A 26,783-nucleotide genomic window follows, 5' to 3' on the forward strand; every position below is an offset into this window, starting at 1 on the left:
TATTGTATATTCTTGCCTCCTTTGTCGAAGATAAGGTGTCCATAGGTATGTGGATTTATCTCTGGGCTTTCTATTTTGTTCCATTGATCTATATTTCTGTCTTTGTGCCAGTACCATACTGTCTTAATGACTGTGGCTTTGTAGTAGAGCCTGAAGTCAGGCAAGTTGATTCCTCCAGTTCCATTCTTCTTTCTCAAGATTGATTTGGCTATTCGAGGTTTTTTGTATTTCCATACAAATCTTGAAATTATTTGTTCTAGTTCTGTGAAAAATACCGCTGGTAGCTTGATAGGGATTGCATTGAATCTGTAGATTGCTTTGGGTAGTATACTCATTTTCACTATATTGATTCTTCAACTAATCTCAAAAATATATAAGCAACTTATGCAGCTCAACTCCAGAAAAATAAATGACCCAATCAAAAAATGGGCCAAAGAACTAAATAGGCATTTCTCCAAATAAGACATACGGATGGCTAACAAACAGATGAAAAGATGCTCAACATCACTCATTATCAGAGAAATGAAAATCAAGACCACAATGAGGTACCATTTCACACCAGTCAGAATGGCTGCGATCCAAAAGTCTACAAGCAATAAATGCTGGAGAGGATGTGGAGAAAAGGGAACCCTCTTACACTGTTGGTGGGAATGCAAACTAGTACAGCCACTATGGAAAACAGTGTGGAGATTCCTTAAAAAATTGCAAATAGAGCTGCCTTATGACCCAGCAATCCCCCTGCTGGGGATACACACCAAGGACACCAGAATTGAAAGAGACACATGTACCCCAGTGTCACTGCAGCACTGTTTATAAATAGCCAGGACATGGAAACAACCTAGATGTCCATCAGCAGATGAATGGATAAGAAAGCTGTGGTACATATACACAATGGAGTATTACTCAGCCATTAAAAAGAATACATTTGAATCAGTTCTAATGAGATGGATGAAACTGGAGCCAATTATACAGAGTGAAGTAAGCCAGAAAGAAAAACACCAATACAGTATACTGACACATATATATGGAATTTAGAAAGATGGTAATGATGACCCTGTATGCGAGACAGCAAAAGAGACACAGATGTATAGAATGGACTTCTGGACTGAGAGGGAGAGGGAGAGGGTGGGATGATTTGGGAGAATGGCATTGAAACATGTATACTATCATGTAAGAAACGAAGTGCCAGTCTATGTTCGATACAGGATGCTTGCGGTTGGTGCATGGGGATGATCCAGAGAGATGATATGGGGTGGGAGGTGGGAGGGGGATTCAGGATTGGGAGCTTGTATACACCCGTGGTGGATTCATGTCAATGTATGGCAAAAGCAATACAGTATTGTAAAGTAAAATAAAGTAAAAATTAAAAAAAAAAAAAGGTTTTGTTCCTTTTTTCAACAACAATTATGATACATCTTTATCTCAATAAAATAGTGAGTGGTATGGTCAAACTATACATAGGTTCAAAGAACCTGCATCATGAAGGTCCTTTTTATTTTTAGAACAACTTTGGAACAATAAAACAAACAAAAACAACATCTATACATGTGACAGGTTTATAATAGATTTGCACATATATATCATTTGCTCTCACACCATCTTTCTGAGGCTGATATCATTATCCTCATTTTATGAATGAGAAAACATGGTCACTGAAGTTAACATGGCTTGCCTAGTCACACACCTACAGTAAGTGACTGAGCCTTTAACTCCATATTCGAAGCTCTGTCTACAGTGTCATCAAGCTGCCTCTGAAAACAATCCAGGGTGGAGGAAACTGACTCTAAGCCGGGGTTGAGAGTCTTCCCTAGTTTGAAAAATGAAAGGCTGTACAGTATAAGGAAAAAGAAGGAATGGTCTACATAGCCAGATCAAAGTGACTACAATTTGGACTGTATATACTTTTCTTAGTAAAGAATATTTTTAAAATTCTGGAAGAGATTATGACCAAAGAGAGGGAGAATTCTCCATCTCTCTGGCCAGTAGAGCGCTAGGCCAAATAATAGCTGGTGGTGCCTTAGGCTGTGTACGTGTGGTGTCACGTACGTGTCAAATACGTCACGAAAGTGGGATCCTTGATATGTCAGGAGGAAGTCTGGGTCCCAGGCCCGTAGGAGGTAACCACCCCATGTTCCTATTTCTTTGGGGGATTCCATTAATTACTCCTTTTATCTGCCTGGAAGTTGAAGGTGTTCAAAAGACATGTAAGAAGAATTCATGTGCAAGTAAACTCTAAAGTTTACCCTTTGGTAAGAGGGGTTTAAAAAAAACTAAGGGAAATAAGAGATAGGATAGTAAATAAAGGGCAGACTGTGACATTTAAATCTTTTAAAAAAAGATGTCATCAGCTCATGGATGAGCAGAAAATTAATAAAGTAAACCTTCAGTAAAACAATGGCAGTGAACATTAAAAGACAGAGAAAAAAAGAAACACATGGTAACAATGTCTCATGGAAAACATTTACATGAATCCCTATATGGTGCTGCATTTCCTGTTGCTTTTTGTTGTTAAATCCACCATTTGAAAGAATGGTGAAACTATTATCATCTCTGCTTCACAAGCTACACAAATGTTTTTGTTTGTAGATCGTGTGAAAAGTTCAATATGTTTGGGCTAAAGTTAACTGACTCAAAATCCAAAAGTTCTCTTTCAAAAGGGAAAAGATGGTTGCCATAGAGTTCATCTAAACAGTGTGGTAGCTAAGCAGATGTACACTTCATGACTGAATGTAAAAACCAGCTCTTTTATGTATTGCTTTAAACATAGCTTTAAACACTTATGCAGCTAATAAGATATTACTACCTGAACACACCCCAACTTGCCCTACTTTTGTTACCGAGAAAATTTTGGCATGGATTCTCTGTGATTGACCAAAGTTGAAATAGTCAATTCATGGTAGAACCAGACTAGAATTCAAGCTTATTGATAATTAACATAATGCTCTTCCTATTAGGCTATGTTGCCTCTATACCACCACAATGGAGCATGTTGTGTGAACTAACCATCGTAAAGTATAACAAAGGATGCTGCTAACTTTTTATTACATAATCTTGATATACACATGTGCAATTGAAGGAAGGAGAGAGAATGTGTTGTTGTTTACCCTATTAGATAAAATAAGAATTTCTGGATAAATTAAAAATTATATAAAATGAAAGTTTTAATTAAAACTTAAAAGATATTATGGATCACATTCAGATTAAGAAATCTGCCTATTTGCAAATTGATATATCTTTGGATAATCAGATGAGCTCTGATACTTTTCTCTTTGCAGGTCAGTGGTTGGCTGGGTTTCTTCCTAAAATTAGTAGGCCCTGCCTTCCAGAGCAGTCATGGAAGAGATTGCAAAAAAATCACAGAAGAGCTTTCAGACTACAAATCAAACTATGTGAGTTGCTTTGGCAAACTGCATTAGCTCTTGTTAGAGATAACTTTGATATTTGCATTACTAGACTTCACATTCAAAACCTATTGCCTTTTATGGTCCAAACTTGAAACATGGGAAGGACTTTATTTAGTCATTCGTGCTGAACATATGGTTTGCATGGAAGGTCTATAATGAAATAACTGATATGGTAAAAAATTTTATTTGCTTTATAGAAAGAAAATATCATACATTAAGCCACATGTTTCAATAGATCTTAGAAGAATATGTGAAATAAAAGTTACTTTATAAAAATAATTTTAAAATTCTGTTCAGGGTAATCATCTACTTTTCTATGACCAGAAGCACTTCTGTGGACTCCCAATCTTGATGCCAGAAAGTGTAGGACACTGAGGAATGGTCAATGAGCAAAGGTGCTAAAACTTTTAGCTAGGCAAGAGCTGTTAACCAAATACTTTTAAAAAGGAGCATACCATTTATTTTAGCAATCCGAAGTCCCAAATACTCACCTCACATGATAATCGGTTGCTGGCCTAAGATCTTTCAGGTTACATTCTAATTCTTCTCCACTGCAAAGAAAAATCATGTATTAGTCAACAACACCAGTTTCAAAAATAAAATAGGTTTTGGATTTGGGTCTCATAGTCATGTACAAACAACAATTCAAGAATTATTATGTCTACTTCCACCATAAATCAGAAATAAACTTTCCTATTTGGCATTATCATTTTTTCTGGACTAGCAAATTAGACTCCTTTAAATCATGTCACTCAGGATCTGGAAAATGGTAAGGTTAACTTATGAATAAAATTCCAAAATATCTTATCACTTCTTCAAAGTTACTATATAAAAGTAAGTAAAGAAGCAAGCAAACTGAATAGACAGATACACAGATAAATGTGTACATAACAGTACCAACTGTCAACTGAAGGTGACTCTCAGACTCACCCTGGAGAGAACCCCAACCATTTCAACTTCTCAGCTTTCTTCAAGAAATCTGTTTCCCTCACATATCAATACTAATAAACAGCTCTCTTATAGATACATTCCAATAAATAATTCTTACACAAAATAAAACCACTTATTTGATCAGAAACTGCAAATGAACCTTGACTTAATCATGAGGAAACAACTAACATAAAATATAGAATGTTCCCATTAAATTTTTTTTTAAAGGTAAGAGGGGTCTGTAGGGGCATAACTGTGTTCTTCAAAAATGTCAGTGTCTGCTCAACCACAAAGAAGAATGAAATTCTGCCATTTGTAACAACATGGATGGAACCTGGAGGGTATTATGCTTGATAAAATAAGTCAGACAAAAATACTGTATGTTATTACTTATATGTGGAATCTAAAAAAATCAAACGAATGAATATAAGGAAATAGAAACAGGCTCACAGATATAGAGAACAAACTAGGGGTTACCAGTGGGGAGAGCAAAGTGGGGAAGGGCAAGATGGTGGTAAGGAAATAAGCTACAAGGATATCTCATATAGCACAGGAAACATAGCGAGTACTCCATAATAACTTAAAATGGAGCATCATCTATAAAAATTTTGAATCACTATGTAGTATACCTGAGACTAATGTAATACTGTATGCAAACTATATTTCAAAGAAGTAAATAAGTGAGTTAAAAAAAAATCAATACAGTATTGTAAAGCAAAATAAACCAATACAGTATTGTAAAGCAAAAAAAGTAAAATTAAAAATTAAAAAAAAAAATCAATGGGCTGTTCCTAAACACGATTTAATCACAGTGAGGCCAGCAAGCTCCAGTGCTTCCCAGTGTGCTGGAAAAGGAAGGACATAGAGCCACCCTGAAGAAAACCTCCCACAAATGTTAAAAGGTTGCATCTGACCAAGCTCTAGAGCTAATGATAAATTAATACGAAATACAGGAAAGGAAGATTAAACAAAATTCAGAGTGGTTAAAAAAAAAAAAGTGATCCACTCTTTGCAGCTGGTCAAGAATTTTTAAAAAGTATGGGAGATACACCTGAAACCAATATCATAGATCAACTACACATTAATTAAAAATTTTAAAGTTAAATTTTAAACTTAAAAATATTTATATATAAAAATACATTTTAAAATATAAAACTTTACAGAAAAGAAAAAGGATGAGGACACTATTCTGGATTAAAATGGATTTATGAGACCTAATAATCCCAAGCAGTAAGTAAACTCCGTTTGGATTCCAAGGGGAAGAAATCAACATTAAAACATATTTTTGAGACAGTTGGGGAAGTTTGAACATGGTCTAAGTATTAAATGATGCCAAGCATTATTGCTAGCTTTTCTAGATATTAATGAGACTGTGTGTTACTCAGTTGGGTTTGACTCTTTGCGACCCCATGGAGTGTAGCCCTCCAGGCTCCTCTGTCCACGGAATTCTCCAAGAAAGAATACTGGAGTAGGTAGCCATTTCCTTCTCCAGGGGGTCGTCCTAACCCAAGGACTGAACCCGGGTCTCCTGCAACACAGGCATATTCTTTACCGTCTGAGCCACCAGAAAAGCACTGAAGTTATGTAAAAAATGTCTATCTTTACCTATATTGAACTATGCAGGAATAAATTTGACATGTTATCTGTGAGCTACCAAATTCTTCAATCATAATAACAATAATAAAGATAAAGGGGACATGAGTCAAATGTGGCAAAGTCTTGAAAATTTGTTAAATCTGAGTGATGATTACCTGGAGTTCACTGTATTACTTTTTCTGCTTTTCTGTATGTTCAAAATTTAACCATAATTTTTAAAATATTTTAAACCTCTTGCTCGGCTAGGTTTAACATTTTTGCTTTTGAAAAAGCATGTATATGTGTCAATTTTCTTTATTAAAACAGAAGATTTTTTTTTTAAAAAGGGTAATAGAAGACAATGAAATATGGTAGAAGTGTTCCAAATTAAAGGTTACTGAGACATGACAACTAACCACTATATTTGACCCTAGAATGGATCTTGTCTTAGAGGGGAAGAAAAATGCTACCAGACATTATTTAACCAACCGACAAAATGGGAATGTAGATGATGGATTGGATAAAAATATGGTATTGATGTAAAGTCATGAAGTTGGTAACTGCATTATAGCTATTTAAGAAAATATTTTAGGAAACACACTGCAGTATTTAGCAATAAAGGACCATGATATTTAAAACTAATAGGAAAAAACAGATTTAGAGAGAAAAGGCAGGAGAGAAAATCAAATAGTAAAGCAAATAGAGTAAAAAGCTAATAACGGGTGAATCTGGGTAAAGGATATGCACATATTCCTTGATCTCTTTATTCTTTTATTTTGTAAATTTGAAAATTATTCAAATAAAATGCTTTTTAAAAGTTGCAAACTGAAGGCCAATGTCTACACCTTGCCTACAGCTCTGTTGTTTGCTTGACTTTATCTTTAAAGTTTTTCAAATTTGCTCAATAATTAATAGTGTAAAATTAGGAACGTTTACAATTCAACTAAGATTTTCAGCATTTCCTTTAAAAAAAAAAAAACAAGGAGCTCACAAATCCAGACCTATAAACCCTTATGCAACAACCTATTTCAGGTGAGTTGCAGCTGCTGGTTTCTCAAGGAAGACAGGAATGTTTCCATTCACTTCATTCCCAAGCTTCCTAATTTCTCACTTATGGGCACCTGGGACTCTAGGTCCTGCCACCAACGACCATCATGCGTTGATAGAATCTGTTTCCTGGCAGGCTGGGGGAAATGGCGCTCTTTATTTTGTGAAGGTCGCTACCAATTCCGACTTTTCAAAACAGTACCCAATAGAGTTAAGGGGTTAGGACTACATTCTGAGGACACTGAAAAAGCACCACAGAGTTCTTTCACAGGGCAGTGACACGGGCTGATTTCTGTTTCTGCAGGGTGGAGGCTGGATGGGAGGACAGCTTGCCAGAGCGGATGCTGGAGGGGCCTGAGGAGACTCTTGCAGGAGTCCAGGAAGAGATGACAGAGCTCTATGGGCAGTCAGAGGAGAGAGTGACTGAAGGGCTGCCTTCCCTCTCTCTTCCCCCCTTTTCTTTGTCTAGAAGGAGACAAATCCCCAGAGCAACTTAATAATAAGGAACGGGGCTGGGGGGGGAAGGGGGCAGGGCGTGGGGGGAAGTGGGGATGCAAGGTCTGTAGCAGGGAAACAGGAGAGAAAAGCAGTCTGTCTGGTAGTGGAAGAAGTGGACTTTTGTGACCTCACGACCCTGGGCCCGCGCAGTACTTCCTGGGGCCAGTCTTAGAGAGGTCAAAGAGACTGTCTCCATTTCCTGCTCTGCAAATCTGAGCAGGACCCAGCAATCACAAAAGAGAAAACACTTGACCCTAAAAAATATTTTATCTCATTTAGAACACAGCTATAAATCATGTGAATGGTTAATATCTGGGAGTTCATAAAGTGGAAGAGGATAATCTCTTATTCTGTGTGCTAATAAACTTCTATTTAAGATAGCCTCCAAATAAAATGCTTCACTACACACTGGAAAACTATCATAGAGGATAAGAAATAGGGTGAATACAAAACCACACTGTAGACTAGCAAAAGGTCTGGGCCTAAAAGGTGACCACAGGAGGGCATGATAAACAGCATCCTCACTCTTTGCCCGGCCAGCATTAACGGAAAATCTTCTTTAGTCCTATGCTGGCAAACTAACATAACCAAGCGACCCATCTGACCAACACCAAATGGCTCTATAAAAGCCATTTCTGATTAGTAATTACTTGAACAAAATTAACTCTTGACATTGTAATTATCACTAATTCTTAAAAAGAACTATTTAAGGGGAAATTTACAAAGGCATTAAATTTTTCTGTTTTTTATTCTCCTTAATAATGCCAATTTCACAGTTTAGCAGCTGGAAAAAAATACATGGAAATATACATTACCTGTAAATTATCTTGTATTTTCCATCTCGTCCTTTGTCTGACAAAGCCACCTCATAACTGTAGGGAAAAGAAAGACCACTGTGGGGTCCACACGAAAGTCCAACAGGGGGCGTCCAGGACAACACAACTGTTCTTGCCTGAATATTAGAAACCTGAGGAAGAAAAACAAGAATCACACACCACACTTCTCCTCAGAACATTTTGTGATTATCAGCAGTAGCATAAAAACGGCTCAGATTTAACTCAAGAAAAAACGATTTTAATTTACAAACCCATCCTACATTGTTTCCTCTTGTCAAGGTCCTGATGTCCAAACTCCTGAAATGTCTGTCCTTATTATGCAAACTTATGTCCAAGTCTGGTGTAATTCACACTAGGTCCTCCAGAAAGTAAAAATAATGTCTTGTCTGAGAATTTTTCTAAAGGTAAAAAGTTGAACGAGATAAATCTCCATGATAGTACTTTCTGGCAGACTCCAAGTCTTGCTTGATGTCGAATCATCCTGCAAATCCAAGATCTTCCAAACCATGCTCCTCGAAGTCCTGCAGGTTCCTGGGAAAACCCTCAGGGTGCGGGAGCATGGGGCAGGTAGGGCTGGGAGTGTTGGCAGAAATGGAGCCATGGCCCAAGCTGACAGCTAGCAGAGATAAGTGCAGAAATGTTCCGCCTCTCTAGGCTCTGCTTGTATCTTTTGCTTTGGCGTCCACTTAAGACTTCACTTGAAAAAAGGAGTCTGTGACTTTAAATGTCCCAACTTTTTCCCTTGAGCTAGCACTTACACCATCTCCTGGGCATCTACAGCAGGATTGAGACCCAGCTGCCTGCAGCTGTAACATGCTCCTTAACAGGTTAACCTGTTACCTTAACAGTTAACTGGCTTCTCCTCTGCAATTTCAAGTCTCATCTTTAACTGTGCTTCCTGGGGCACCTCCCCACACACACTATTTGCCTTCCAATCTTTGTTTCAGTGTCTGCTTCTGGAGAAGCCAAAAATCTAGTGCACAATCTAATTCTTTAAAATAAATCTATCAGTGCATTTTAAGGTTCTGATCTTCTTCTGCAGTTCATTTTGTTGCTCCCCAAATAACATATTAAAAATATAAGAGTTAAAACATATACTAAAGTTTAATGTCTATACAAGACTTTATAGCCATAGATTAGTAGGCTATGGATGGAGATGTCTAAACTACGTTCTTTTCTTCTATTTTTTGTCACTATCTGACCTAAATAAAGAGTATTAAAATATAAAATAATATAAAAGCATGAATAATAAATATGGAAATGAATACCTAATTTCCTTTTACAGTCTATCATTCATTCCATTTTGAGCAGAGCCCTCCACATCATTTCTATTCCAAATAGACATAGCATCATATATTTAACCAATGATTTAGTCAAACTCCTACTCATCCTTCAAGACCCTAAGCCTAGGGCTCACTACCCCCAAGTAGCATTCCCTGAAGCACCCGATCGGGTCTCTGTTCCACAGCGCCTTGTTGCTACCTCTACCCATTGCTAATCATGTTTATAGCATTTGCCTACCTTTCTCACTGGACTGCGGGACTCCCTAAGCAGAAGGCCCAAGTCATATTCAACCATGAGTAGTGGTTGTTTGGTAAACATTGAATGAAAAATAAAAAAAGAGTAAGACAGCCTGAGTTTCTGATACAGGTAACAAGGTGGATGGCAGGCTAGCATTATACACATCTTTTAAAAAATCCCAAAAAGACTATTACAGAACTGAACTCTACCCTTCTTGCTTCGACTCCAGACTAAGAGCTCCTCTTCTGCCTACCGCTGCCCCTTCAGCATGCCATCTCCTCTCACACCCTGAGACTTAGCTCTGGACTTTCCCGTTTTCCTGCCTTTAACATACCTTACTTGGTGAGGGGCTATGGACGCAGAGATGATTAAGACGTGACCTCTGCCTGATGAAGACAGAGAGATGCATGAGGGGCCTCATGGTAGACCCCAGGCACACAGGGCCCCACAGCATCTTGAGGCCAATTCACGAGAAGTTTCTCTACAGTGCTGCCTGACCCTCTGCTCAGGATCTGTCGCTGTTTCCTCTGTGCTCCAACCACACGCGCGGGCACTGACATGTCACACTCATTTCACGACGCTCTGCTCTGTGTGTTGCTCCCCTGACTGAATTTTAAGGCAGTATTTCTACCACATACACCACTATATCTGCTGAATTACTCACACACCATTAATGACTAACCTAGAGATACTGGATACTATATTTGATTCTTAACTTACAAAGAGATATTTTTGCTATGAGGAGTTCAACTATAACTTTAAAGGATGCTGATGAGGTACTGAGAAACATTCAGCTAAGATGATAAATGGCCCAATTCCAAGAGCACAGAGTATAGTAACACTGACTCTATGAATGGTGGTGTGAAATAACATTACATCTTAAAATAGCTCAGTCAAATGCCAGCACTTTAGATACTGAACAGGTACCCATAAATTCACATCCCTTTAAACTCTACCGTTTTCATCAGCTATTAAGAATGTAAGCCTAAGAGCTTTTACCACAAGAAGAAAAAATTTTTCTTTCTTTAGATTGTATGTATATGAGATGATGGATATTAGCTGAACTTATTGTGATAATCATTTAACAATATATGTAAATCACACACAAAAAATTACTTTCTTCCCTTTTGTGGTTTAGTCACTCAGTTGTGTCCAACTCTGCAACCCCATGGACTGAAGCCAATCAGGCTCCTCTGTCTATGGAGTTTTCCCAGTAAGACTACTGGGGTGAGTCCTCCTCCAGGGGATCTTCTCCATCCAAAGATCGAACCCATATCTCCTGCATTGCCGGCAGATTCTTTACCGCTGAGCCACGAGGGGAAGCCCTTTAGGACTTGGTTAAGCTTACTTAACTGAACAGTGATGTACGACACCTGAAGTATCAACTAAAATAACACAGCTTTTCCCGAGGCTCCCTTAGCAACCCTTAGGAAGGCCAACTGTCATCTGCACACAGACCTCTGCATCCTTCCCACTGGCCAGCCTAATGAAAGTGCACTTGGAGAACTCAGCATCATTTTCAAAGGTTGGCAGCTTCTGGGAATTCTTCCCTGGATCTGAGCAGCCTGCCACCTAGATTACTACCAGACTTGTGAGGCCTAGTCCCTCCTGTGCTCCCCCTGGCCTGCCTTTCACTGGGCCTTTCTGGGTCTCAGGTTTCCTTTCTTCAGGCATTAGAATCTTGAGAGAAAGAGTGCTTTGTCTCTGTTAGAACTTGGAACTCACTTCCATCCCAGGTTTGATGCCAGCGAATTACACAGTGCCTTTCAGGAGAATGTCATGTAAAGGGGATCATCAGCAGTAGAGGCCTTTACTCCAAGCATCCAGGGAGCTGATAACCTTAATGCGAGATTCAGAACTCTAAGAATTAGGCTGGGTTAAACCCTACTTTGGAGTGACAGCATTCTTACAAGCTTCCCCTTCATTCATTCAGGGTCTCTCTCTTTCTGGTGAAACTTTCTCACCTGCAGTGACCACTGAACTGAACTAGGGCACGGCTAATCTGATCATCACAATGACTGTCATGGCAGTGATCCAAAAAAGTTTAGAAGCCATAAAACTAACTGACTTTCTGATGTTTAACTATTCTACCATAAACAGAAGTCAATCTCCTTTGAATGATGATAAAAAGTAGTGATTGCCAGTTACAAAATTATTGGACAAGGCCCAATGTGACATTTGTTTCAGTGCTAGAGATATAAAAGAGTCTACTGTGAAGGTTACTATTGTAAGTCTGTATAGAAATTACTTAAATCACTTTGAAGTATCTCTGAAGGACTCATAAAAACCACTTTCTACTTCTCAATGATTACACACTGATTAGAGATCATTTCTGTTATGTATTTATTAAATATAGATGTCAACTTGAGAACAGCTGCTAGTTAAAGGCATATATATATTTATACTCATGTTCACAAATGATAAGATTGCATTATCTTGCAGCTATTTCATATGTAATCCTCAGTGTTCTTTCTCTTTTTCCCTTTATCTCCTGTTCATCCTAGTATTTTTATTCTGTGAAATTTTACTGTCTTAATTTTCAGACTATCTTTTATGCAAATGATATTCATTATTTGGATCCAAAGCACCACTCACCCTCATAAAGTTACTACACTGTTACTCCATGTTCAAAGATATTTCTGTGTAGGTTAATAGCTTCTAAATCTGGTCTGGTCTTTGGATTTAACTATGTGGGAGGCCTGCTGATCCAATTTAGGGAGTATGTTAAGAAAATATTTCCATAGCAATACTGGCTTCACTTCTAAAGTACCATCACAAAAAATACAAACATAAAGGAAAATTTAAAACGAAAAGGTCAAAGAGATCATTATTCAAAGAAAAAGGATATTCAGATTTAGGGATTTCAGAATCATCTGTTACTATAATTCCTTAAGTGCGAAGACCCTTGAATCTGTCTCCAGATCTATGGCTGTTTATCTTCCAGCGGATTGTTTTTTGTAGGGACTGTTGTTCTCCTTAGGCCGTTTACTCATGTCTGGAGCCAACAAATCCATTGTTTCTACAAGCTAAACATTAGAGGATGGAAACGATGCAGAACCTCAATTCCTGGTTACATTTATTTACATACTGAAAACAAACTGTCCAGGAGTTCGGGGGAGAATTCATCGAGCATCAACGTCAGAGCAGATTAAACCATGTCAGGTTGGAGCTGGCTGGGACTGCAGAGGTTAATTCCTAAACCACTTAGAATAGTATCTAGCTTATCTCTCTGATATAGCAGTGGTATATGAGTAGAGTCCCCAAGACACCTAATTGTTACAGTCTTGGGACAAAAACGTAGTATATTTGTACCCTCTTTTATTTAATGAATAAGTACTTGGATTTTTATAGTATCTGGGTTTCTGAAGCATAAATGACTTGCTTAATTCAGGGTGCCCAAAGTTCTAGAAAGATGACTAGAATCTACAGGTCCTCGATAATGCTCCTATACCTAAAACAAATCATCTGCAAAACTTTGAAGAAAAATATATGAGTATTATTTGGAAGTGTTACCAGACGTGGCTGCAAGAAAAAAACAGGAACAACAATCCTTTAGACAACTGTGTGCCGAACTTTCTGCAGCTGTTTCTTTTCCTAGAAGGTGAACAGCCCTCCTTCCCACTTCAGCATGTTGCAGGGAGTCTCACCTTTGCCTAATGATATGCTATAAACTATAGGAAAATACTCCATTCCAAGGACTCTATAAATAGCATATAATTTACTTCTCAGATAATCCAATGTGGTATTTATTATTCAACCTTCCAAAGATAAGGAAACCTCGGCTCAGGGTCACAAAGACAGCTAACGGCCATGTTGGGCCCCAACTCACAGGACCCCCCCACCGCCCCTCCACGCTGCTGCCTCCCACCCTGGCTCCCAACCGTCCCCACATGCCACCAGGCTGGCTGAGCCTCATCTGAGCTGGCCAGGCTACCAGCATCTGTCTTACCTGGCAGAGTCTCACTACAGCCACTGCAGTCTGCCACACATTTATTTACCAAATACTTGTTAAGGGCTCACACTGTGCCAAGGACAGTGCGAGGTACCAGGGGCACAAAGATGAATAAGACACAACCATGGACATGAACTTCAGACAGAGGGGAGAGGAGAGGAAGGAAGGGAGAATAATGGTATAAACAATTAATGGGGATCAGAAGGATGGGTGGACTGTCACCCAGCAGAGGTTTATCTGGGGACCAACGTTGGGTGTGGTGGACAAAAGAACATGTCTCCCTCAAGATGTCTGAATTCTAATCCCAGGAACCTAAAAGGTAAAAAGAGACTGCAGAGGTGATTAAGTGAAGGACCGTGAGAGGAAGGGACTACCCTGGCTTATCTGAGTGGGCCTGAGGTAGTAACAAGTATCTTTGCAGGTAAAAGAGGGAGGCAGGAAAGTCAGAGTCAGGAGAAGGAGGTATGAGAATGGAACGGGTGTGAGCAAGCAATGCAGGTAGCCTCTAGATACTGGAAGCGGCACGGAAACAGATTTGCCCCAGAGAGGAGTGTAGCCCAAGCTGATACCTTGATTTTAGCCAAATGAGACCCACTTGGGACTTTTTGACCTCTCAGACAACAATCTGATTATAAGTACACTGAACATCATGACTATTTACACAAAAACCCGTCTACCTTGTTGTAAAACCTGAAAAGATTTTAGCACTTAATAAGCACTGAATCAGGGTAAGGACCAATGCATATAAATACTGTTTTTATCTTGCTGGAGCCACATAAGCCTCAGAAATAGACTGCATCATCTGCAGTAAAGAAATGACCAAGTATAACTCAAGAAAAACACGGTGTGTGTGTACACGTGACAGACCAGATGAAGCTGTCTGAGTACAACTGGGACATCAGCTAAACTGTCACTGCCTTCTCACACTGATTATGACTTCTGAGTCCCCCACGGGTTCTTTCAGCTGCACTGTGCACATATGCCTGTTATGACTCTGCCCTCAAGCCTTCTCTAATCTCTCCCTACACTCTGCCCCATCCACAAAGCTATCATCCATTCCTCTCACTCCCTCGCACACGTTCCCCCACGGCTATCTCATTGCCCTCTCTCCACAGCACTCATCTACCAGATCCTTTTGACTTCCCACTTACTCGTCTTCCTGGATACCCTGCTTGTGAGACAAATTCCACATGTCTAAGAATGGCACTGAAGATACAAAAAGGACACAGACATAAACTTTTCTTGAGGAACTCATAGATGACTGGGAAAGCCACAAAAACAAGGAGACAGAGTACAATATTTCACATATACACAATGAAGCTGAAGAAAAACCAGTGGCCCCAGACATTGAGTAGAGCATCCCAGTTGACACGACAAAAGTCAGGGCAGCCAGCTCAGAGGAAGCAACTCCTGAAAGGCGGCATCTAAGCCTGAAAGCCCAGCTATCCATGACACCTGATACCTAACCGGTTGTCGCGCCTGATGGATCTCTCTAGAATGGCTCCAGTGTCCGTCCTCTCCTTGCCACACCTGATGCATCACCCTGAGTCTCTCCCGCAGTCTCCTACCAGCACTACAGTAACACATTCCTAACACTTGTCTCGTCTCCCTGGGTCCATCCTCTCTCTGCTCACTGCACTGCACTTGCCCACTGTTTGAGCCTCCTAAAAGTATAGTCGTGATTATATAACGTCTTTGCTCGCAAACTCTCAAAGGCAACCTGCTCCTTACTGGTTTAAGTGCAGACTCCCCAACCCAGCGTCACTACCCTGCTCCTCCACAAGTGCCCTACTGTGCCCAGAGTCCGGCACACCTCATGTTTTTAGGTTTAGTCAAACTCAACTATGTGCCCTGAGGCATGTTTGGACCCTTCTGTTAAAAGTCTCAGTATTTGAAACACATGAAGAAGTAAGGTTTTCCAATTCAGCTAGAAAACCCTCCAAAGAACTTTGGCTCTCTAAACTCAGATGAAAGGCTGAATCAACATTCTGAATTTTTCACTTGAATTTCAAAGCATCTGGCAAAATCGAACTGAAATCTCACAATATCACTACTCCCACTTTTTTTTTTTCCTTGCCATTACAGTTTGGACTTATTTTACTCAGTTAATATTTAGGTATCTTTTGAAATTTACCTGGAAAAATACTTTGAATTACTGAGGTTTTCAACAAATTACTATTACTACATTTACACAGGTAAAGGGTAATTACCAAAAGAAAACTTTTCTGTAGACCTTGTATGTGTGGGGGTGGGGGTGGTGGCGGTGTATCCTTGGATGTTGGGATGAATACCTAATTGCATTCAGAATGTCTAAATAAAGAAGACATTTTAGTGGATCATGACTAAACAGAAGACTGCTGTTTTATATTTTCATGCTCCATTAATAACAGCTCTATTTCATAGTTTATGAATAATCTGCAATGGGAAGGGGCCCTTTTGCTTACCTACTGTGTGGTAAAAGAAAAGCATGTTTGAAATACTTAAAAGAGCACCATTTATGCCGAGAAATCCAGAAGACATACCTGTGGCTTCTCTATTCCCGAAAGAATGTCTTGCACCCTCTTTACTTCCAGCTCATACTCTGCATGGCAAAAAGAGGGAGAAAAAGAGAAATCAGTTAACACCATTAGAAATCAGTAAGGCTGCAAGCTTCCTTTCCCAAGGCCTTAAGTCAGTTGCCTGTTACCATGAACTTTTGGTACCACAAGCACGATGATAAAATCAGGAATGGGGATGTCTTGGCGGGTACAGATTTCACTGTGATTGTGTTAACTTGACACTACTATTGGTTTACATATTCACAGAGCTGACTAGATTAACACGGAATTCCACCTAATAATTCAACAGGCAACAGTTAATAGAGAACCCTAAGGAGGAGACCCGGGAGACCAGTGCAGCTAGATGCTGAGAGCAATAAGGAGATGAGGTTGAAGATAGGGGCCAGTTCATGTAGCACTGTGAGTTCAGATTGTTTAACTCAATTTTTATTCTAAGTTTGATAAGAAACCACTGGCATGTTTTAGTGGAGGGACTGACACAATATTATTTTGAGTTTGAAAATATCTGCTTGTCTGCATGAATAATGGATATATGGAAGCTAAGAGTGGGGGCAGAAAGACCAGTCAGCACACTGCTGCACTGATCCAGGTGAAGGGTGGAACTGGCCCGAGCTGGAGGTGGTAGTAAAGATGCTAAAAACAGGTATGGTTCTAGAGGTATAGGTGCTAAAGGAAAGGGCATGATAGGCAAGGATGAGGGAATGTGAAGAATCAAAGAGAATCCCTAGTTTAGGGCTGGATCAACTGAAAGGATAGTATTTTTAAATAAGATGGGGAGACGGGCAAGTTTTGGGGTGGAGCAAGAACTGTTTTTGAAATGAAAGGGGAGAATTGCTTGGAGGAGAGAGGATGGGGTGGGAAGGATATGTATAAATAGGATAAAGGACAGAATTTAAACTTAAGAACCTGTTTTGCTAAAGGAAACATCTGACTTTCACAACTTGCTTGATAGAATCTAATTTTGAATCTACAGATTAACTTAACGGTTCAACTAGTTTATGAGCTATATACCTAAAGATACATGATTACCAAGTCATGTCCTTGACCCCAAGATATCTCAAGTCTAGTGAGAGGTGGGGTTGGGGGTGAGGAATGGAGGCAAATAGGTGATTACAGAGTGACAGGTGCCACGGTAAAGGCTCTCCAAGTGAGAGAACTTCTAGAAGTTTCCTACAAACCAACATCCAGCTGAATACGACAGGCAAGCAGACATTTGGAGGAGGAGGGGGAATGGACTAGGGGTGAGAACAGGTTAGTAAGCCCAGCTCTTCACAGACTGTGCATTCGCAACATTCAGGTCCAATTTCAAAGAATCCCATCTCAACCCCTCCATCCACTGCCCCAGGTTTCCTCTAGTCATTCTCCTATCCTACCTATTCTCCTGTCCAGCAGTCATCAAAATCAGACATTAATTCTCCTATTTAATTGTTCCCTCATTTATTCTTTTCTGCTAAAATAAAAGCTTGAGGAAGGAAGTTAAACTATAGATCTGGAGCAGATACCTTTTTTCTGTCAATAATTTGAAAAAGTCAAAGTGTTAGTCGCTCAGTCGTGTCCAACTCTTTGCGACCCCACGGACTGTAGCCTGCCAGGCTCCTCTGTCCATGGAATTCTCCAAGCAAGAATAGTGGAGTGGGTAGCCATTCCCTTCTCCAGAGGATCTTTCCCACCCCAAGGATCAAACATGTCTCTCTTGCATCTCCTGCTTTGGCAGGTGGATTTTTTACCACTGTGCCACCTGGGAAAGCCCCTACATTTCTGTTGATAACCGGCGAGTTAAATATTTGAAACCCTGTGGGTCACACAAAGACCTCTGGCACACATTCTTTTTTTCTAGCACTTAAAAATGCCACCCCTAGTTTCACATGTGGGGGACACGAGAAGAGGCCACCGCGTATACTTCAGCTCCTGGCCCCATTGTAGGACACACTCACAATGCAGCCCCAGAGTGCCTCGCATAGATCCTGCAGGCTCAGAGCCCAGTGCCTACTTGTTGACTCAGTAAATAAACCAAGCCTACACAAAAAATAACAAGAACTTCTAGTTGGCTCCACCTTAAAGGAATCAGTTCCTTTTTTTTTCCCCATTGCATTCTGCTTGGCAGAACATGTTTACCTTTATTTTGGTGAGAAAAATAAATGGGTTGGTGGCAATATAATATTTTTTTAAAATTGCAACTAAAAGAAAAGGCATCTTCAAAAGATTGAATGTCCTAAGCTCATTTATAATCATGTATTCATGTTAAGATATAGACAATGGACTATACCCATAAGTCAAAACATAGCCTCACGTTTTCTGGGAATTCCTACTGAGTCAACTGTAAATACTGTGTATCTCAGAAGTTAATTGTCAGTAGAAAACACAGGAGCACAGTTGCAATAAAGGAACTGGTTCAGTTGTTAAACACAAAACTTTCTGAATCACTGGTTATTACAGAGTTTGAAGGACCCTATGGTTTCAAACATTCAACAGAGATACAGTTCAAATACTAGATACATTCAAACAGCTAGCTGTTCTGACAGACATTTAAAATGTCTCAGGACAAGAAGCCAAACCTTATTTTTGAGGTAATAAAGCAGGGGTCTCCAACCACCACCAACCTTCCCCCGCCCCATGACGTGGTAGCAACCAGGCTGCACAGCAGGAGGTGAAGGTGGGCAGGTGAGCAAGCGAAGCTTCATCTCAGATCCCCATCACTCCCATTACTGCCTGAACCACCCTCCACACCCCATCTGTGGAAAAATCATCTTCCACAAAGCTGGTCCCTGGTGCCAAAAAGGTTGGGGACCGCTTAATAAAAGTTTTAGATGAGAAGAGAGATGATCGCCTATCCAACAAAGAAAGAATTGAAGAGCTCTGCAAAGGAAGAATCCTCTGGACTATAACTAGACATGGGGCATGAAAGAGTGTTTAAAAAAAAAAAATTGAAGACCTCCTTCCCCCAGCCAGCTTTCAAACACACACAGGTGAGAGAAAAAGGAAAAATGGGAAAGGAGGTTGAGTTAGTAGGAGGTGAGGGGTGGGGAGAAAGATCTGTTTAAGACTGGAAAGAAAAAAAAAAAAAAGAAATGGGTTTCAGGTAAGAGCCAGACATACAAATGAAAGGCTGACTGAGAGAAAAACAACTAAACAACTTCCAGAGAGAGGTCAGGACTTCTTGTGTCTGCCTTATAATAAGGAAAGCTGGTATTTCCTGAGCATGTAGACATGTGCTGGTCGGGCACCGTCGCTGTGCTGATCTTTACAAACTCCTTGGCAAGATGGACCTTCTCCACTCCGTTTTACAGCAGCAGGCAGGACTGCAGTCTCCTGCATATCACAGTTTTCACCTTCAGTTCAGAGCACAATACCTGCACCGTGTCTTTGTCAACTGAGAAGTGAGGCTGAGGGACAAATGAGGAGGATTCATTTCCCCAGGAGCACAAGTGAAGTCACGTAACGTGTCCCAGAGCAAGCTGGAACCTCTGGCTGCATCACCAGGAATGAGGAGTCCCGAGGGAGAGGGTGTGGAGAGGGGAGAGGAGGGGGCTGGGACTGCTGGGTGTTTGCGCTGATGTGGATGGGAGAATGGAGCTGGCAGCAGAGATACCTGCCACAAGTCCCACGAAAGGGTCTGCGTTTTGGGATTTCTTTCTTAAACTCTGAAAAAGCTGTCAAATGATTAAAGCAAAGGCCTTTGGGGGACAAGCCATGTGAGGAGAGGAAGAATAAGAAACAGTAGACATGGATGGAGCCAAATAAACAAAGGATTCTGCTGCTGCTGCTGCTAAGTTGCTTAAGTCGCACAGTCCAACTCTGTGCGACCCCATAGACGGCAGCCCATCAGGCTCCCCCGTCCCTGGGATTCTCCAGGCAAGAACACTGGAGTGGGTTGCCATTTCCTTCTCCAATGCATGAAAGTGAAAAGTGAAAGTGAAGTCGCTCAGTTGTGTCTGACTCTTTGCGACCCCATGGACTACAGCCTACCAGGCTCCTCTGTCCAGGGGATTTTCTAGGCAAGAGTACTGGAGTGGGTGCCATTGCCTTCTCAAAGATCAAAAATACAAAGGGCAGGGTGAGGAGGAAAGGTAGTGACAGGACGATCACTACCCTATTATATCAGGAGAAATGTGGTATCAAAGCTAGACTGGATGCCTTCTTTCCTTAAAGATTCTGAATTGTGAATAAGGAAAAAAGAAGAAAATGCATTCACGCTACATTTATTTCATGCTTTTTCATTTGTGTTGCCACAGACTAAGAGAAAAAAGTAAATGCCAGGCACACAATCTGCACAAACAAGAGTGAAAATAAAATTTGTTTAACTGAGTTAAAGTGACAGTTACTTACCACATATAAACTAAACTCTAGTGTGAAAGCATGAAGATTTCTGGCATGAAAATCCCCAAATCCAGGATTCTACCACCTAAATAACTCAATTAACTCAGACCTCTCCCTAAGCAAGATTTAACAGTGCCTGGGAGTAGTCTATGCATTATTACCCACCCTTCCCATTGAACAGCTAGGAGACCAGCTCTACAGAGTCCGTTTCAGAGCTGGATCTCGCTTCTGCTTGCTTACATGATGGTCTTTTTCTTTACCTCTGTCACTCTCTCACACACACACAATGAGTGTGAGGGAAAGGAGATAAGTAATCCCCTCACAAAAATTAACAAAACAAGGAAGAACGGTTCTGGTGATTTTGCCATTAGGATACCTTTCATACCAAGTTTAAAGAGGAAACCATGTCTTGTTTGTTTACATCCTCCCGGGACCCCCAAGGATTTGGTGTGTGTCAATGTGAACAAGAGATTGTCCAGAAGAGGCAGAAGGGTAAGGCTCTGGGAAGAAAGGGGTTCTTTCTCCATTGTCAGGGCTGTCTTCTGCCCTCTGGTTTTGTAACAAGTAAATTTATCCAGAGGCAAATCTTATAAGCCAACTTTGTGCTTCTCTCTCCCCACACTGAAGCTGCCATAAGGCAAGAAAACAGATTAAAACCACCTGCTTCAATTTTGATTGTGACCATGGCTGAAGTGGGCAGACATGGTAACTCACCTTTTATATCATCACCTTCTTAATATTTAAGAGTCTTTTCTCTGCAGTAAAGGCTGTGATCAGTAAAACATTACGGGGCATTCTCAGATAGCCTGCCAAAGGAGCGGGGTGTTGGCGGCAAGGTCGGGGCGGGGGAGGGGGGGGGCGGCTCTGGGTGGGTGGTGGGTGTGGGTGTGAGTGTGTGTGTGTTAGTCACTTCAGTCAAGGCTGACTCTTTGCAACTCCATGGACTGTAGCCTGCCAGGCTCCTCTATCCATGGAATTCTCAAGGCAAGAATACTGGAGTAGGTTGCCATGTCCTGCTCCAGGGGATCTTCCCAACCTAGGGACTGAACCCAGGTCTCCTGCATTGCAGGTGGATTCTTTACCATTTGAGCCACCAGGGAAGCCTCAACAGAGAGGGTGGGGAGCATTTTATTTTGTAGATATGGACACTTTGGGGGTAGGGAATTTCTTAAAAAGGAATTAAGATGGAAGCCTCTAGTTTAAACATGCCCCAAAGAGGTGAAAACTACCCTATTTGGAAAGGCCAAAAAAAGGGAAGGAGAACTTCAACTAAGCAACTTATACCCTTCTTCCCTCCTAAACGCACATCTCCACCCAAGAAAATAAAGCATTTTTAGCAAAGGGAAGCTTAAAATAAAAATACACTAGCAAAGCAAATACATTTTTCTGAAAAAGGACACAAACAAAACAAAAAACAACCCCACACACAGAGGGAATATGTGTCATGTGAAATTTAAACTTTCCACAAATAATGGTTTTCATGTTTGTTCCAAAAAGAGCTGTAAGTTCAGACTGTTTGTATAACTGTAAGGCCTAAATTAATTAAAATATCCCACTTTATAAACACAATGTTTTTCTTTGGCTTGTTTCACATTTTTTTCCCTTCTTAGAAAAGGAATAGAGCTAGACACTTAGCTGCTAGCTATAGAATGTATTTATGGTTGTAACAGCAGCCCCTTCATTCCAAAGAAATGACATCAGCATTATTTCTCTGTAACCCTTCTGTCTAGTTCTCATCCACAGGGCTCATTTACAGATATGCCCAGCATAACATAATATGCTCTCTCAGATTTGCCAACGAGCTGACTTAGCTTCTCTCTTTAACAATTATATATAATAAACTAAGGGCATGGAAAATATGCAACTTCGGTCATGCCCATTTTTAGGATAAGAGGCTTAAAATCAAAAGCAAACATTCAATATAATAACTAAATGAACAGAAATAAACAGTACTTCTGGATGAAAAAGAGAAAAAAAATGACTCAGTAACAGGGACACACTGGCTATCTAGTCAATGCCTACTAACGCTGATGAGAATAAATGAAGGTGAAGAAATGACAGTTTACAGCTTACAAAAGCTTATTGAATTGCTTTATTAATCAGAAAAATGAATCTGCATCTTCATGTTTTTTTGTTTTTTTTTCCCGTATGTCTTCTTTGGAGAAATGCCTATTTAGCTCTTTGGCCCATTTTTTTAAATTTATTTATTTATTTTTTTAAATTTTAAAATCTCTAATTCAAAAATATTACTTATCCTGTATGGAAAAAGGAGGAATCAATAACTGCATACAAGTGAAAGTGAAATCGCTCAGTCAGGTCTGACTCTTTGCGACCTCGTGGACTGTAGCCTATGAGACTCCTCCATTCATGGAATTTTTCAGGCAAGAGAACTGGAGTGGGTTGCCACTTCCTTCTCCAGGGGATCTTCCTGACCCAGGGATCGAACCCGTGTCTCCTGCATTACAAACAGATGCTTTTATCACCTGAGCCACCAGGGAAGCTAACTGCATACAAAAGTAAGGTTAAATACCCAAGAATCTCTATTTAGTAATTATGATCCACAGTGGTGGTAAATACAAATATTAAAAATGTGCAAAATTACAAGGAATAAATTCATGTAACATAAAGACAATGCAGTTAATCCCCAAAGACAAATGTGCCAGAAATATCTTCAGCTATCAATCATCTTGATGCTACAAATGCAAAGACAAACAGCTTTCCAGCCATTTAGCTGGTTAAGTGGTTACTTCATGTGAAATCCTGAAAGACAGACAAGGGAATATCAGACTCTCAATAGTGGACAAGAAAGCAGCAGATAGGTGAACATACGTTGTGGGAAGTTGCCTTTCAGTCTAGGAAAACATTTTCAAGAGCAACTTGGGTTCCAGATAGAGCCTGGAACCTTAGAGAAAGTAGAAGATGACAGATGAATTCCTTCTGCAGCTGGTGTGGCCAGCTGGACGGGAGGGAAAACTGGAGAAGGTAAATAGGGCAAGGGAGGCTAATTTCCTCTGAGCTTTTGTTGCTATTTCTGGAATTCAGGAGAAAGAGTGATTTTCTCTCCTAGCCCAAGATTTGAGCAAAGCCCTACTTGGAATATTCACATCAGTCTATCTGTAGGCAAAATGGGTCTCTTTGGGCAAAAGCTCTACTACTATTTAGTTAATCAGGCACGGAAGTGTGAGATCTGGGGCTTTAATGAAAGGGGAAAGCCCCAGATATGTTATTCTTGCTGAACCCCAGGTCAACTCAAGCTTCTCTCTCACACACATTCTGTGATGCCAACTAAAATGGATGGATGAAACTAGATGGATTCTACCTAAAATACCAGGAGATTCTACGTTCACTTCTGTCAAATTCTCTAAGAAAAGTTCTCACTGTTTACTTCACAAGGCAAAAATCTTATAAATGCATGGAACTGCAGAGATGCTGCTAGCATTTTCAAGAACAGCAAATTACATAGGGATGAAAAACGCACAAAAATGGATCAAGTATGAGGTAGATATGCTTGCCTTGCAAGCCTGACTCTAGCACTAGTCCTTTTCTTTCCTTCCCTCTGTGTGTTTGAACCATGTCACTGGCTAACTGAGCCCCAACCTGTACTAGATATAGCTCTTTTATTCTGGGGGAAGGCTCAGCGCCATGATTACCCAAGAAAGACCTGGTGCCCTCCCTGGGAGTGGAACAGGAAAGCAATCACTTAAACATAGGATAGAACAACTTACAAAGGTAATTGAAGCTTATACCCTACTTTCTGCACTGGCATCTATAAACGTTTCCACAAAATGTTTTTTTTGTTAAAAGATTCGGCATGTCACACTGAAAACCTTTTAAGTAGTGTATTCAATAATCTTGCAAGACTGTTCAACTGATTTTGTAAGACAGAATCCAGACAGCCCAATTTTGTGACCCATTAAATCTGAAAGAGAATTTTAATATTTATACTACCTATCAAGCAAGTTTTGAACAGTTTTTACAAATACATTTTAAAATTTGATGTCTCTCATGACAAAATTGTATGCATTTGGGGATGACAGATACTCAGTCTATAACCAAAGGACCCAGTGAAGCTCATCAGCTGATATGAGAACCATGTCAAGTGCTACTCAGATCCAGCAGTAACCTCGTGTGCTAGGGCTCTAAGTAACTTACCAGAGTTCTGGCGTATGGAAATAGCTTTATCACAACCTACTTCACTGAGGAAATCAACAAATGCATATAGTCACCAGGCAGGTAATGTCAAGGAGTTAGTGGACATGTATCAGGCAAAAGGGAAGGGTAAAGACTATGAAAAACGGAAAAATGCTTCACCCTTTCTAAAGGAGGCAGCTGTTATGTATCCAATTATCGCCAAGCAGGATCTAAGGAATCTCAGGTGACAGACTGCCATTTTTCCAGAAAATCTGGAAATGGAAAATTTTCTGTGAAATTGCCTGATCTGCACAAATATATATTTTGAAACATTTCCAATCTATAGCAAAGTAAAGGAACAGTACTATGAGCCACCACATGCCCTTCACCTACACTGACATTTTGCTATACCTGTATGTTCATGCTTTGCCTCTATACATACACACACTTCAAAAACTAAAAATTATTTTTCAGAACTATCTGAAAGGAAGTTATTGATTTTACGACATTTTACCCCCAAAACTTAAGCAAATATTTCCTAAAAACAAGGACCTTCTCGTATATAACCACAATAACATCACAACCAACAGATTTAACACTGACAGAATAAAATCTAATCTATATTCCATACTCAAACTTCCCCAGTCATTCCAATATGTCTGTAACGTTCTCCCCATACGAGGATCCAATCAAGGAACATGTGCTGCATTAGTCTCCTTTAATCTAGAACAAAAGTCTCCTATAATTTTTGTCTTGTTAAAGTTAATATTTTTGAATTGTTCAGACCAGTTTTCTTCTAGCATATAAAACTATCTGGATTGTGTGACTATTCCCTCATAGTTAGATTCATGCTAAAAATGTTTGTCAAGAGCTCTATATGAATGTACTTCCTATTCCATCACATAAGGAAGCACACAATGTCAGTGTGAACCTTCTGGTGATATTCAGCACTTAGGTCACTTAGTTCCAGGATTATGTGACATACTTCTCTGTTGTCAAAGGCACCCTCTTCCCCTTTTACCTGATGGTTAGAGCAAATATTAACAATTGCTGTCAGAAGATATTACTATATTGATAGTTGTAAGATGGTGACATTCCTAATTCTATCATTCCTTCTGTATTAATTAGTTTCCTCTCCCACATCTTTATGCATCTATGAAGTCATGGATTATTATTTTTTCTAATTACTTTTCCACTCAAGAAAACTTGTCATACTCTTTGCCATCATTCTTTTGGATGCTAAAACTGTCTCAAATATAGCCAGTAGGAGATTCTTTAAGCTGTTTTCTGTGACCCTTTGTTCATTTCCTTGAGACTTCTGTTTTGAATACCTGTTAAATATTCTGGATTAAGATCGCTTGGCTAACTGTGAGAAAATGTGCAGACTGCAAGTGAGAGATTTTATTAACATTAAGTAGAATTCACCCCAAAATTCTGGATTTGTCAAAAGCCACTATTACTCAAGAACTTTCTTATTTAAATGTGAATAGGAAGGGAAAAAAATCATCCAGGTATTTCTTGTTTCTGTATCTTTTAGAAATTGAAGTTAAAACAAACCAATAACACCAGAACCATCCTAAATGACATTTTAAAATACAGTGAACTTGAAGTCTAGAAACTTAAACATGAATCATGGTAAATTTTGAGTGGAAAAACATAGAATACATTTGGGTCTTCTTGGATTATATAATTTCTGCTCTCAGTTTCGTTTGATCCTGTTTTATTTCTCTTTCTTCGTAATCAACATTTCCTTTAAAAAAAACAGATAATCAAAAGAGACAGCAATATCTGCCCCAATCCAGAAAAGGAAACAAACTGTATTTTAAATGCATCAAACTGAGAAATAAACTAAAATGAAAAGTTAGATTAGGCCAGTAGGCAGGAAACATCTCCAGTAAGAATACTACCTATGAGAGATTTTTCTCCAGAATTGGAACCATTGTGACGACCAGAAGTGCTCTATTCTGAAAGGTTTTCCTTTTACCCTTCAAAACATATATAACAGAGCAGACAA

At 39.8% G+C, this 26,783-nt stretch overlaps 1 protein-coding gene across 1 annotated transcript in view; it reads right to left on the bottom strand.

Moving 5' to 3' along the window:
* The window catches only part of FNDC3B (fibronectin type III domain containing 3B), a 354,012-nt gene that overhangs the window by 86,475 nt on the left and 240,754 nt on the right, over positions 1–26,783 (bottom strand). Inside the window, exons 7-9 of the mRNA XM_052638946.1 lie at positions 16,286–16,344; positions 8,270–8,421; positions 3,896–3,955 (exon numbers count right to left, since the gene is read on the bottom strand). Of these exons, the coding sequence (XP_052494906.1) occupies positions 3,896–3,955; positions 8,270–8,421; positions 16,286–16,344 (271 nt within the window). The remainder of the gene's footprint in view (positions 1–3,895; positions 3,956–8,269; positions 8,422–16,285; positions 16,345–26,783) is intronic.

The sequence above is a fragment of the Budorcas taxicolor genome, chromosome 1, assembly GCF_023091745.1.
Source record: "Budorcas taxicolor isolate Tak-1 chromosome 1, Takin1.1, whole genome shotgun sequence".
NCBI classification, from domain to species: domain Eukaryota; kingdom Metazoa; phylum Chordata; class Mammalia; order Artiodactyla; family Bovidae; genus Budorcas; species Budorcas taxicolor.